The 13,386-nt window shown below is 37.7% G+C and overlaps 3 protein-coding genes across 3 annotated transcripts; 2 read left to right on the forward strand and 1 right to left on the reverse strand.

Annotated features, from left to right (window-relative positions):
* Window positions 1–125: 125 nt before the first annotated feature.
* LOC122586395 (protein QUIRKY) lies at window positions 126–3,558 on the forward strand. Its single transcript, XM_043758387.1, is given in 2 exon segments — window positions 126–649; window positions 651–3,558. Coding segments are annotated over 2 exon segments (3,111 nt in total). The 5' UTR covers window positions 126–262; the 3' UTR covers window positions 3,375–3,558.
* Window positions 3,559–5,761: 2,203 nt separating this feature from the next.
* LOC122586457 (protein PXR1) lies at window positions 5,762–6,104 on the forward strand. The gene has a single exon (XM_043758445.1). The coding sequence runs from the start codon at window positions 5,777–5,779 to the stop codon at window positions 6,077–6,079; it is 303 nt and encodes a 100-aa protein (XP_043614380.1). The 5' UTR covers window positions 5,762–5,776; the 3' UTR covers window positions 6,080–6,104.
* Window positions 6,105–6,395: 291 nt separating this feature from the next.
* Window positions 6,396–8,458, reverse strand: LOC122586422 (ent-kaurenoic acid oxidase 1-like). The gene is made up of 7 exons (XM_043758414.1): window positions 8,229–8,458; window positions 7,664–8,141; window positions 7,297–7,557; window positions 7,034–7,196; window positions 6,854–6,960; window positions 6,634–6,752; window positions 6,396–6,486 (listed from the first exon to the last, which is right to left on the reverse strand). Exons 1-7 carry the CDS (start codon window positions 8,456–8,458, stop codon window positions 6,396–6,398), a joined length of 1,449 nt encoding a protein of 482 aa, XP_043614349.1.
* Between the last annotated feature and the right edge of the window lie 4,928 nt (window positions 8,459–13,386).

A 13,386-nucleotide genomic window follows, 5' to 3' on the forward strand; every position in this document is an offset into this window, starting at 1 on the left:
TTCTTGATACCCAAAAAGCATCTTCAAATTTGCTTCTAGTTTTTAACTTTACATGATTATTTTATTATCTTATATATTAAAAACAAATATCCTTGTAGCATATGTTCTTTTTTATAATACTTATTTTGTAAGTTGTACACATAAAGAAACAAGCAGAAGATAATGAAAAACAAAGAGAACAAACTTAAAAAGTGATAGTTGATAATGTTTTCTTTCACAGATACCTCTATCATTATTTCTACCATCAACCACCAATGACACCATGATCAACCCGGAGCAACAACAACCACCACCACCGCCAACTAGGCCGGTTCGTAAACTAGTAATAGAGGTTGTAGAAGCACGAGACCTACTTCCGAAAGACGGGTTAGGCAGTTCAAGTGCGTATGTTGTTGCAGATTTTGATGGCCAGAAGAAAAGAACTTCTACTGTCTCAAGAAGCTTAAATCCTGTATGGAATGAGACTCTTGAATTCGTGGTGGCGGATCCGAATACAATGGAATATGAAGAGTTGGAGATAGAGGTGTTTAATGACAAAAGATTGAGTAATGGCAGTGCTCGAAAGAATCATTTTCTTGGGAGAGTTAAGATTTATGGAAGTCAATTTGCACGAAAAGGAGACGAGGGCTTGATCTATTTCCAGTTGGAGAAAAAAAAGTGTTTTTAGTTGGATTAGAGGTGAGATTGGATTAAGAATTTATTACTATGATGATGTTGATATTGCAGGTGGGCAAGATCCAAATAACCCAAACAACGAAAATGCTCAACCGCCTCCTTCTGAGAAGGATGGGGTGCCTCCACAACTGCACGAGGTACGAGTCATGGAAGTACCTCCGCATATGGAAGGCGCCACAGAGAATTTACATCAACCACCCATGGTTCCTGTAGAGGAAGGTCAAGGTCAACCCCCTCCGGTAACCGTGGAAAGTAGTCAACAACATCATTATCAAAATCAACAACACATGATGAACCAGGGGATGCCTACTCCTCCCCCGGTTCATCCAGAATATCCACCATCAGAAATGAAAAGAATGCAAGCAAGTAGATTAGGGACCGGAATGAGAGGTGAAGATCGGGTTAAGGTTTTGAAACGCCCTGAAGATTACTCACCTCGAGTAATCCCAAGAAGATCCACAAATGCGGAATCTGAAAGACTCCCGGCTTATGATCTAGTCGAACCAATGCAATATCTATTTGTTCGAATAGTAAAAGCTCGCGGGCTCTCCCCAAACGAAAGCCCTTATGTCAGAATCGGCAATTCGGTTAGATCAAAGCCGGGGATTCCAAAACAAGGCGAACCCCCATCCAATCCAGAATGGCATCAGGTTTTCGCTTTGACATACAACAAAACCGAATCTGAGAATGCAAACACTCTCGAGATCTCAATCTGGGACGCGCAGTCAGAAAACTTCCTAGGAGGAGTTTGTTTCGATTTGTCCGATGTTCCTGTTCGTGATCCTCCCGACAGCCCGTTAGCTCCACAATGGTATCGTCTCGAAGGCGGGGATGATCCGAATGCTGCAGGGAGGGTTTCCGGGGATATACAGTTGTCTGTTTGGATTGGGACTCAAGCAGATGACGCGTTTCCGGAATCTTGGAGCTCGGATGCCCCGTATGTTTCGCATACCCGGTCAAAAGTGTATCAATCTCCTAAACTTTGGTATCTGAGGGTGACTATAATGGAAGCTCAGGATCTTCAAATTGCGGCGAATTTGCCGCCTTTGACCGCCCCTGAAGTAAGAGTGAAAGCCCAGTTGGGGTTTCAGTCTGTACGGACAAGAAGAGGTGCGATGAATAACCATACGGCGTCGTTTTACTGGCATGAAGATTTGGTTTTTGTTGCTGGTGAGCCTTTGGAAGACAGTTTAATTTTACTGTTAGAGGATAGAACCGGGCCGGATCCGGTACTGCTGGGACATGTTTTGATACCTGTTGCTGCAATTGAGCAACGAATAGATGAACGACATGTGGCGGCCAAGTGGTTGTCATTAGAAGGTGGTCCCGGGGGGTCTTATTGTGGTAGGATTCATTTAAGGATGTGTTTGGAAGGTGGGTATCACGTGCTGGATGAGGCGGCACATGTATGTAGTGATTTTCGGCCCACCGCGAAACAGTTATGGAAGCCACCGATAGGGGTTTTAGAGGTTGGGATCCTTGGTGCTCGTGGGTTGCTTCCGATGAAACCGCGGGGTGGTGGCAAAGGGTCGACGGATCCTTATTGTGTTGCTAAATATGGAAAGAAATGGGTGAGGACACGAACAATTACTGACAGTTTTGACCCGCGGTGGAACGAGCAGTACACGTGGCAGGTGTATGACCCGTGCACGGTTTTAACCATTGGGGTATTTGACAACTGGCGTATGTTTGCTGATATGGCAGAGGAAAGACCGGACTTTCGGATAGGGAAGGTCCGAATACGAGTATCAACATTAGAGAGTAACAAGGTATACACTAATTCTTATCCTTTATTAGTTTTGCAACGAACCGGGTTGAAGAAAATGGGGGAAATCGAGGTGGCGGTACGGTTTGCTTGTCCGTCATTGCTGCCAGACACGTGTGCAATTTATGGTCAACCTATACTTCCTCGAATGCACTATTTGCGTCCACTTGGAGTGGCCCAACAAGAGGCATTACGTGGGGCTGCCACAAAAATGGTGGCGGCCTGGCTTGCAAGGTCAGAGCCGCCACTAGGTGCTGAAGTGGTTCGATACATGTTAGATGCGGATTCACATACATGGAGTATGAGAAAGAGTAAAGCAAATTGGTTCCGAATTGTGGGTGTACTCGCATGGGCAGTCGGGTTGGCGAAATGGTTAGACAACATTAGAAGGTGGAAGAACCCAGTTACTACGGTTTTAGTTCATTTGCTATATTTGGTTCTTGTTTGGTACCCAGATCTAATAGTCCCAACTGCATTTTTATACGTGTGTTTGATTGGAATTTGGTACTATAGATTTCGACCCAAATCACCTGCAGGTATGGACATCCGTTTATCTCAAGCAGAAACGGTTGACCCGGAGGATTTAGATGAAGAATTTGACTCGTTTCCAAGTTCAAGACCACCTGAGCTAATCCGTGCCAGATATGACCGGTTAAGAATGTTAGCTGCTCGGGTCCAAACTGTGTTAGGTGATTTTGCAACACAAGGGGAGAGGATCCAAGCTTTGGTGAGTTGGAGAGATCCAAGAGCTACAAAACTATTCATTGGGGTGTGTTTTATGATCACGGTCGTGCTATATGTGGTGCCACCAAAGATGGCAGCCGTGGCTCTTGGATTTTACTTCCTACGACACCCAATGTTCAGGGAACCAATGCCGCCGGCTAGCCTAAATTTCTTTAGAAGGCTTCCAAGTTTATCGGATAGGCTAATGTAGTGATGAGAATGATACACACAATAAGGCTTGTTTTGGGGTAAATTTGCCCCTGCACATTGGGTGCTCCAGATTTTCAATGTTTTGCGATGAAAATATGTTGAGCTTCAATAAGTTGTAGTAAAATATATAAAGTGTTAGAAGTGACCTTAAGATGGCTAAAGAAATGAGTGTAACTGAGAGTAAATTTTTTGTCTCTATTTTTATGCCCCCCACCCCCCTGATGAATATTGTTAGTTAGTGAAAATTATTTACAAATTCAATATGACAAATAATGTGAATAGTTGTTGTTAGTGCAATTTTATAGCAACTGATAAGTGATAAACTGATAACTGATAACCAAACAATTACTGCTATACCAAAACCCATTTCAAAACCCATAATCCTAATTAATATAATCATTTTTCTAACCAAATACAAGAATTTACCTTTAACAGAGATCTTGAAATGGGCAAATGGCTATAAGATTGTGTAGGAAAGGGGTGACAGAGTGGTTTGACTAATTATGACAAGTAAGTTTGAAAAGTTGGGTTATTTGCTTATATTATACAGTAATATATATGGTCTTAATTTTTCTTTGTTCACTAGACCAATATATTTATCTTTTTATCTATAATTCTATATCTATACTCCTTTATAATAGTATTTTATTTTTAAAATTTCTTAATTTCTTAAAACATCTATGTTATACATCTATTATCTACTAAATTACTTTCATTAACTCCTTAAATCACATTAATTATATCTTACTCGCCACCGTTGCCGCGCCGCCGTATTGCGTGGGTATTCGTCTAGTTATATTAATAAAACATTTTAGGTTTTATTTATGGTATGTCTTAAAATTAAAACTTTAAAATGTTCTTATTTAACCTTTTATAAAAAGAATTGAATTAAGAAATTAAGTATATTTTTTCCTCGAAAAGTCCCTTTCAGCATATTTATGGTTCCCAAAATGTCTTTCCACACACTACAACACTAAATTACCATATCTACCCTTATAACAACTTGTCACTCTTAAAACAAAATTCCGCTGCAAAGCGCTGGTATTATGCTCGTTAGTATATAATTAATAGTTGATTTGTTGGGGGGTTGCAAAATTCTGCTTCTTAGGCCTCAGTCAACACTGCAGCTCTTCATAACTCTTTCTCACTGACACATCAGCTTTTCTCTCTCCTTAAATCACCTCTTATGGCCATTTTTTTGCTTGGAAGTAAACCGGACCCCATATATTATTCCTTCTCTCTCGTTTTCGCTCGCCACCACAAGGAAGAGGAGGGGAAGGAAGAGACTAAGAAGAGTTTGCTGCCAGTGGAAAAAGAGAGGAAGAGAAGGAAAGACGAGGTGGTGGGACGGGGTTGGCATGAGCCTTAAGACAATGATTGTCATTGAGCCTCAAATGGACAGTGAGTTATTTTTTAGACATTACAATGGATGGTCATGTTTCTTTTTGTTTCTTATGGATCGAATCTATACTCAAAGTGTATTTCGTTTTGTCATCTTTATGATTCGGTTGGTCCCCAAGGCATTGGGAGTTTTTCTCGTGTCTTGGATCAGTGTAATTGACACAAGTTTTTCATTCATTTTATAATACTCACAGTTAACGTTTCGAGAATGGTCTAGATTAGTTGTTTTGATTATATCTAGATTTGTATTTTGTATTTGTAATGGTACCTTTTAGTAACTAGCGTCTTGTTGTTGATTTTATTAATAAAACATTTCCGTTATTCCCCCCAAAAAAAAAACAGTTGATTTGTTGGTTTCCTGTATTTAATAAAATTTAAACTTAAAATCTTAACTTTTTGATCGGTTTACACTTTACAATCAAATTAAGGTTCGATTGGTTTTAAGTTTTGCGCCAAAATATAAGTTTTACATAATTGCAATTTGCAACCCTTGCCATAAACTGGGTCGGAAAAGTAGAAAAGAAACAAAGTTCATTCAAATGGGCCGGCCCAAGTCATATTACCAGCATTAACCCAACTAGCATTCAATCAAAAATTAATTTTTTTTTTTTTTTTAGGATTTGTTAGTTACAGCCCTTAGTGTTTTTATTCTTTAGAAATCCGTATATTGGCATGAGATTGGGAGGCACAAGGTGATGGTCCCCACATTTGAAGATCATTGTATGCCAGAAGTACTTTAGTTGGTCATGCACCATTTGTGGGGCATTCACATATTTTAGGCCATCGCTTTTTGTATCATTTTAACCCAAAAATAGTCAATAAAAAGATTTCATTCAAAAGTTTGAAACTCATAGATTATCCAAAAAGATTCTATAATAACAACTCTTGGAAATTTAAGGTTAGTAATTCAACTTTAATTCGCATTTCCTTTCCAAATGTTAGTTTAACATTTTTATGTTGATTTATAATTTAGGATTTTTGTCATTGTAACGAGTCAACATAATGGGAGAGACAGGCGAAGAAGACGCTGCAAATCGTGAAATGGAAGAAAAAAATACGGACAACCAGAACGGAAAAGGAGACAAGGACGCGGAGAAGGCTAAAGACAAGAAGAAAAAGAAGGATAAAAAGGAGAAGAAGGAAAAGAATCCGGAAGATAAAAATGACCCGACAAAACTTAAGGCCAAGCTTGAAAAAATCGACTCCAAGATTCAAGCACTTAACGTAAGACGAGAGGAAATTCTCAAGCTTATCGAAGCAGCTCAAGCCAATGCTTCAACTCCAGGGACGGGGGCAAATGCGTGAGCTTAAAGCGATGTTAATTGCAACTAGCAACCCATATGACTAAAACAAGTATGTATATATATATATATATATATATATATATATATATATATATATATATATGTAGTTGTAAGTGACAAACTTTTTTTTTTTTTTTTTTTATCATGATTCTATTAAGAAAGGCGTCAGGATGTTATGCACTTATGTTATGTAGGAAGGACTTATAATTAATTAGTAACACCATTAAGTTGCTTCAAGAAATTAAACATGTATTTCGATCTCATCAATGAGATATATTGGTTGTAAATATTATTAAAATATACTAAGTTACATTAAGTCATAGTTTATCAAATGTAATTTCAACACCATCTTCAGGTTTTGGATGTGAGAGATACTTCATTTTTGCATCCGGATTCACCAATTCCCACCTGAAATTAACACAATTTCAATAACATTGTATATATATAGATCATCGCTAGCAAGTAATATCACTATCCCAACACAACAGTGATCTTTACCCTTTTAATGAAAGGACAAACTTCAAAATGACTATATATATATATATCATTACGTACTTGTATCCTGTGGACAAATGGTAGAGAAAGATGGCAAGTTGTAGACGAGCGAGCATATTTCCTGCGCAGATCCTTATTCCACCTCCAAACACTTGGTATGTTCCAGGCACCATTGGTACCTTAATTAGGACGCGCCCAGTTATTTTTAGTACGGAGAAAATGAATTAGAAAACCAAAACCAATATTTTCATTTCATCAAGGCCAGTATATATGGACTTACATCCCATCTATCAGGGTTGAAACACATCGGATCGTTGAAGTTCTCAGGATCTGTATGGAGATACCTAATCCATAACATTACATTCCATCCTTTTGGTATCTTATATCCTACACAAGAAACGTCTATTAGAAAGAATAATAAAAAAAAAACGAATCACAAAGGAATTACACTAGTGTGCACCTTTATAGTTAACATCTTTTGTTGTTGTACGAAAAATAAACGCAGCGACATTTGCCATTCTGATTGTTTCATCCACAACTTTCATGGTGTATTTCATCTTTAACATCTCATCGCTTGTAACAAATTCTTCACTTTTGCTCTTTTTGAGTGACATGCTTTCTTCCTATATATATTGTTATCAACTATAAGACTTACATAATTGATGATATAAAAAGAGGAGAGCATAAAGAAAAGCTAGAGATCGATTAATGTTGATGTCATACCCGAAGCTTTTGTAGAACCTTTGGGTACTTTGCAAGGTAATAAACCGCCCACATTGTGGCTAGACTGGTTGATTCATAGCCAGCAACAAGAACACTAACAATATTGTCAAGAATTTCCATGTCGCTTAATTGGCTACCTTCTTCGTCCTTTAACTTCATCAAACCGTCCATTAGGTCCTTCATAGGTTGATCATTGTCCTCAATCCCGTTCTTCCTTTTCTCCAATTCTTCTCTAAAAATGGCAATGATTTTATTTCGACACTGCCAAAAGTAATTGTAACACTAATTTAAAACTTAAAACAATAATATTAATCGTGATATATATGTATGTTATGATCAAAAGATGATGAATGAGAATAAAAATGACCTGAAGGCCGTGGTGATAAGCAAAACCTGGTATATTCAATGGGTAAGATCTAATTCCACTAATCAATCCGACAAAGTATTCACCAAGCATATCAAGGGTGGGGCTTGGCTCAAAACTAGCAAAAAACATGCCAATGTTCTCAAATGTAACTTTCCTGATTTCTTTGTAGGCATTAATATTTCTACCACATTTGACCCAAGATTTAAGGGCGGAGATCATTCTAGGTTGCACAATGCAGGCAATTTGGCGAAGAGCTTCTGGCTGGTTAATGCTTCTAGAAACAAAGCTTCTGAGCCTAGCATGTGTTTTCCCATGAACCGCAACTAGTGAAGTCTTGCCTACAAGTTCCACGTTTGGCCATTCCAACACAAAGCTCTCCTCCGAACGAAATACATATTTGATTGCTGTTTGTGAAAATACAATTACTGATGGTCTACCGAATAGGTGCGTCTTATACATTCCTATCCCATCACCATACCTATTCAATAATTACATATACTCAATATATAACCAAAAAGGCCATTCAAATATATAAGAAAATCTAAAGAAACAAATATTTACTTACTTGCGACGCTTAACATTGATGTAATCATCAGGACGACGTAGGAACTTGAAGTACCGAAGAAATGTGAACATTTCACCAATCACCGGAAGACCCATATGGCCAGGAGGTAGCTTGTTGCTGCCGCCTTTAGATGACCCGAAACTTGCCATTAGTTCATACCATATATCATTCCACCACCACAATAGCCATCCTGCTAGTGGCACTACTACTAACACCACAGCCAGCCACATTTTGTCGCCTCTATATGTATGTATGTTTTGTATTGTAATCTCTGTAATGGTGACAGCATGGAGTGGAACTCCAAGTACTTATAGACTTTCATAAAAGATCCTATGCAAATATTTCATTTATTCCAACTACATTAGTAGACAAGTGTTATTGCTGACTATTTTTGTCATTTTATTTCCTCAGCTCACCATTTATTGGACAATGCTAACACTTGAATAATGTGATTATATATTCTTATAGTTAGTATATTCTTGTTCTATTCCTATGATACATATTGATATAGCCAACATTGTTAGAAATGTATTTTGTAGTAGTTTGATTTGTACTTTATTTGTATTTTAGGCTTATATTGTAAAGATTGTAAGTGTGAAAGGGGTTAGAATAAAAATTGTATAGATAGTATATGAAGTTAGGGTGGACGGAGTCGTTAGGCAGGGGACCGGTACCGGTGTGCACACCGCCCCGACCTACCGGTACCGGTGGGGAGGGGACGAGTGAGGGGAGCGTGGTGCCGGATGTGCTGCCGATGGATTCGAACGTTAGAAAAAAAAAAGTAGCGGGGCCCACATCAAACGGTTAAAAAAAAAACCCTTTTTTTTTCTTCTCTTTCTTTCTTCCTTTCTCATTTTCCCTTTTTTCTTCTTCTCTTGGCCGCTGCTCCTGTTCTTTCTTCCTTTCTCAAATTTTTTTTTTCCAATCAAATCAACCATATAAACCCACACAAATGAATAGGGGGAAGAAACCAAAACAACCCAGTTACTCAAATCTACCCAAAAAACGCAAAAACCAAACAAACAATCGCGATATTATGCCACCTCCTCCTTCGCAAAAAAACACGGCCGAAAATGTTTATAGGCCACAACGTGTTGAAGATTTCTTGAATAGTATGGATCCAGGGTTTTTCGAATCTGTCCCGGAAAATGTCCAACAAATGAACACCGGGTTTACGGGTTTTGCAAATGAATCTCAAGCCAGGTTTTCGGGTTTCGCGGGTGGTTCTTCAAGCCACTTCGCGAGTCAACAGGAAGAAGAAGAATAAGAGGAAGAAGAAGAAGAAGAAGAGGTCGAGGAGGAAGAGGATGAAGCAATACCCGAGACTCAAGTCCCCGTTAAAGATAAAAGAGAGTGTAGAAATTGGGGAAAGGATGAAGAGGCGTGTTTGGCAAAAGCTTGGTTAAACGTTTTCGAGGATCCATACGTCGAAAACGCACAAACGGCGGGTTCGTTTTGGGGGAAGGTGAAGTTTCAGATGGATTCACACTTGAATCGTGACTCGGGGCGTACCCCGGAAGTGTGTCGGTCGAAATGGAAGGATTTGAAGCATAAGGTGTCAGGTTTTTGTGGTATCTACAATGTGAAGAAAAGTAAGATGTTGAGTGGCCAAAGTGACGAGGATGTGTTTAAGACGTCTGTGGCATTGTATATGCGGAAATACAATAACAAGTCCGGGTTTCCGCATGTAGAGGCGTGGCAGGTTTTGAGAAAAGGACCGAAATGGTCGGAGGTTCTTACTTTGGAGGGGATTTGTGAGGAGTCGGGTAGCAAACGGGCAAGAACGGAAGGGTCTGTCCATGTACGTTCATCGGGGGAGGCATCGGTCCACATTGACTTGAATGAGGACTAGTTGGAGTAGGAAGATGAGGGAGGGAACGACATTGATGATGCACCCGTACATCCTGCTAGACCCGTCCCATCCCGTCGTAAAGTTAAGGGTAAGCAGGCTGCTCCTTCCGCCTCTACTACATCTGAGGAGTTCTTGAAGATGGTCGCGGAGTTGAAATGCGACAATGAGGATAAAAAACGAGCTCGGGAGGAGAAGATGCAGATGCAGAAGGCGATGATGGATAGCTATATGGCGGCGAAGGAGGCTAGGAAGAAACGGGAAGAGGAGATGACACGGATGGTCCAGAATCAGCAGCGACAGAGTGATATGGACTTCGTGATCAGGCCACACGATCACCTCAGCGGGCCGATGTTGGAGATGGTTTTGGCGCAGAAACGCGCCCTTTATGAGCAGTACGGATGGTCGGCGCCTTAGTTGTATGTTTTACTTGTTTTTGTGTGTTAGAATAAAATTATGTGTTTTAATTGTGTTTTAAGTTGTATTAGTTTTAATTTATGAAATAAAATGTTTTATTTGAATAAAAATTAAATGGAAATGAAATTAAATAGAAAAGGGTGGGAAGGGGAGGGGTGGCGAGGTGCTCCTAGCAAAAAGGGAAGAGAAGAAAAATCGGGAAGGGGAGGGGAGGAGTGGGCAAGCTCTCCCCCCACCCTTATGAACCCCTTTCCACATGAACTTTTATAACCTTTCACCCCATTTGATTCTAATCTTTTTCGGTCTTAATTTCGATCTTTGATATTAATGTGAATATGTATATGAATGTGAATGTGAATTGTTATAAAACAAGAGGCAAACGTTTATGAACAGTTGTGTTTCCTCTTACAAATGTAATGTAATCCTAATTAGATGATATCATAGTAATGATAAAACTGAGAACTTACTAGTTGTCTTAAACTATATTGAAATCAGTTGTTCCCTTAAATATGGCATAGGTCAAGATCATGTAACTATATTTATGTATATTTTTAGTATGTGTTCGTTGTCAGGTACTATCTAATAATTAATGAAATTTAAATTTGTGATAATTCTAATTTTAGCATATCGTATCTTTTAAGCTTGTTCCACACTTCCACCGACTTGTTTCACATTTGGCTTAAGCTTATAAATTCAACTTGTTCCCAATATGTCAGACCATATATCTCTAGAACTATTCAAAGTGGTCCACACAAAGCGTTGCGTCAGTGTAACATTGATTCCAAATTTAAAAGTATTATGATACTTAAAAATTAAAAATAGTACATTAATAAAGTTAAGGGTTTTGCTAAACGAAGTTTTAAGGGCTTTCGTTAAGATACATGAACTAGTTGTACATTTATCATAAAATTCAGGGGATGGACTTTTAATATGAAAATGTACAATATTTTTATGTACGTCAAGAGAAACCTTAAAAGCTTCATTTAGCATTTTACTAAAGTAATTAAATAACTACACATTAGTAAAATCGAGTTATCAATTTTGTATCTTAAATAAGTCTTGTTCTCATTGGTTTATGCATATTTAATGATTATACCTTAGGATATTCTCAATATTCTTGGTGGATGTTTGGATGCTATAATTAGTAATTACAAATCTACAATAATACGTGTGTGATTCCGATAATATGAGATAAAATAAGCAATAGAAAACTACATGGCACCAAATATTAGTATGACTTTTTTACTATTCTTTATCTTTATTTTTTTTTCCCTTATTTTATAAATTATAAAATATTTTAGGTTTAATTAAAATTTTAAAATGATCAAGATGCATTTAATATATCAATATCTCTAACAATTTTCTTAACTGGGTTAGCTAAGGGTATCTTCTAAATCCACTATGTGGGTCCTGGAGGTGAGTGTTTCCCAAAGACTTGGATTCGAGTTGAGTTTCTCATCTCAAGGTATTTTCTTTGAAGAGGGGTTGGAAATCCAGCAAATCGCTGGTTAAAACTGCCTCCAGTACGTTTGGATCGAAATTAACTTTAAAAAAAATAACCTCTAACAACTAAAACATATGTTTTACCAAATATATACCCTTAATGAATTAATTTACAACATTAATCTTTTAACTCCTAAAATAATTACATTATCCTCTTTTACATTAATACCCTACTGCTACACCCTTTATCGTCGTCGCCGCCACCAATCGCCACCAACACACTAACACCGTCACCACCTGCCGCCGCATCGTGCGAGCATCTATCTAAAGCAAACAAAGTAACTATTTACTATTCAGACTACTAAGTATTTATTGCGTTAAATTGACTTTAAAACGGAACTAAATTAATTAATCTAGATGTGCAATTACTTAATTGTTTATTTCGGGATTAGATATGACTATTTCCGATTCGTACGTATATACGTGATCAACAACCGAATTAAGCTGCTAAAGATAACAAAGCGTTGGTAATTTGTCGAATAAAACTTTTTGAATATAAGTTGTTTCCCAATACGTGATGTAGTCATCTTGCTCTTGGTTTTGCTTTGTTTTGGTTTTATACCGTGTACTTTTCGGTCTAGACTCTTGATTTTGTTACAATATTTGATATTGTCTTGACCGCACTCGAAAAAGTAATAAACTTATAATTTTCAAACATCCACAACATATATGCACATAGGCGGATCTTCTATGGGTTCCGAGTAGGCCCGGGTCCCCCATTTTTTTGCTTAGTAGTGATAATTTATCTGTATTTCGTTTGAAAATATTTATGAGTATTACGCCGAGACTTCCGTCGATATAATCTTCTAGATCTGTCACTATATATGCATATAATTTTGTATTGTTATAAATGACTAAAGTTATTGTAATTGTGTCACAGTGTCACTCACCATTTGTATAGTTAGATTGTATGTTGCCTTTGGAATCAAAATTCATGCTGTTAATTCTGCCGATTAAAGATTTACAAATATAAAAAATATTCTATTCATGCTGCTAAAAATAACATCACGTAAAGTATAAAGATGGAGGGAACTTTTTATGATCCTAAAAGAAGTTTAATTTTTAAGGTAGATTCAGAGGCGGATGTATGATTTTTATATATAGGGGGCGCAATGACAAAGGAGGTAACACGAATGCGATAAAGTTAGGCAGGTTCGGTTGTGAAAGTTTGATGCCCAGAACGAACATTTAGAAAATGCTCCTATTAAATTATGTTAACGTACAACACATTTACAGTTTTAATGGTTTACAACCATTTTAAACTAAATGAGTCATTTTCATGTTGATTTCTCATTATATAAATTAATTTTAGCTATAGCTGATAACTTTGAATGATAAGTTGGATAAATTACATATAATGATGTGTTTTTAGATTTTCAAAGTATTTTG

This window comes from Erigeron canadensis, chromosome 2 (assembly GCF_010389155.1).
Source record: "Erigeron canadensis isolate Cc75 chromosome 2, C_canadensis_v1, whole genome shotgun sequence".
NCBI classification, from domain to species: Eukaryota; Viridiplantae; Streptophyta; class Magnoliopsida; order Asterales; family Asteraceae; genus Erigeron; species Erigeron canadensis.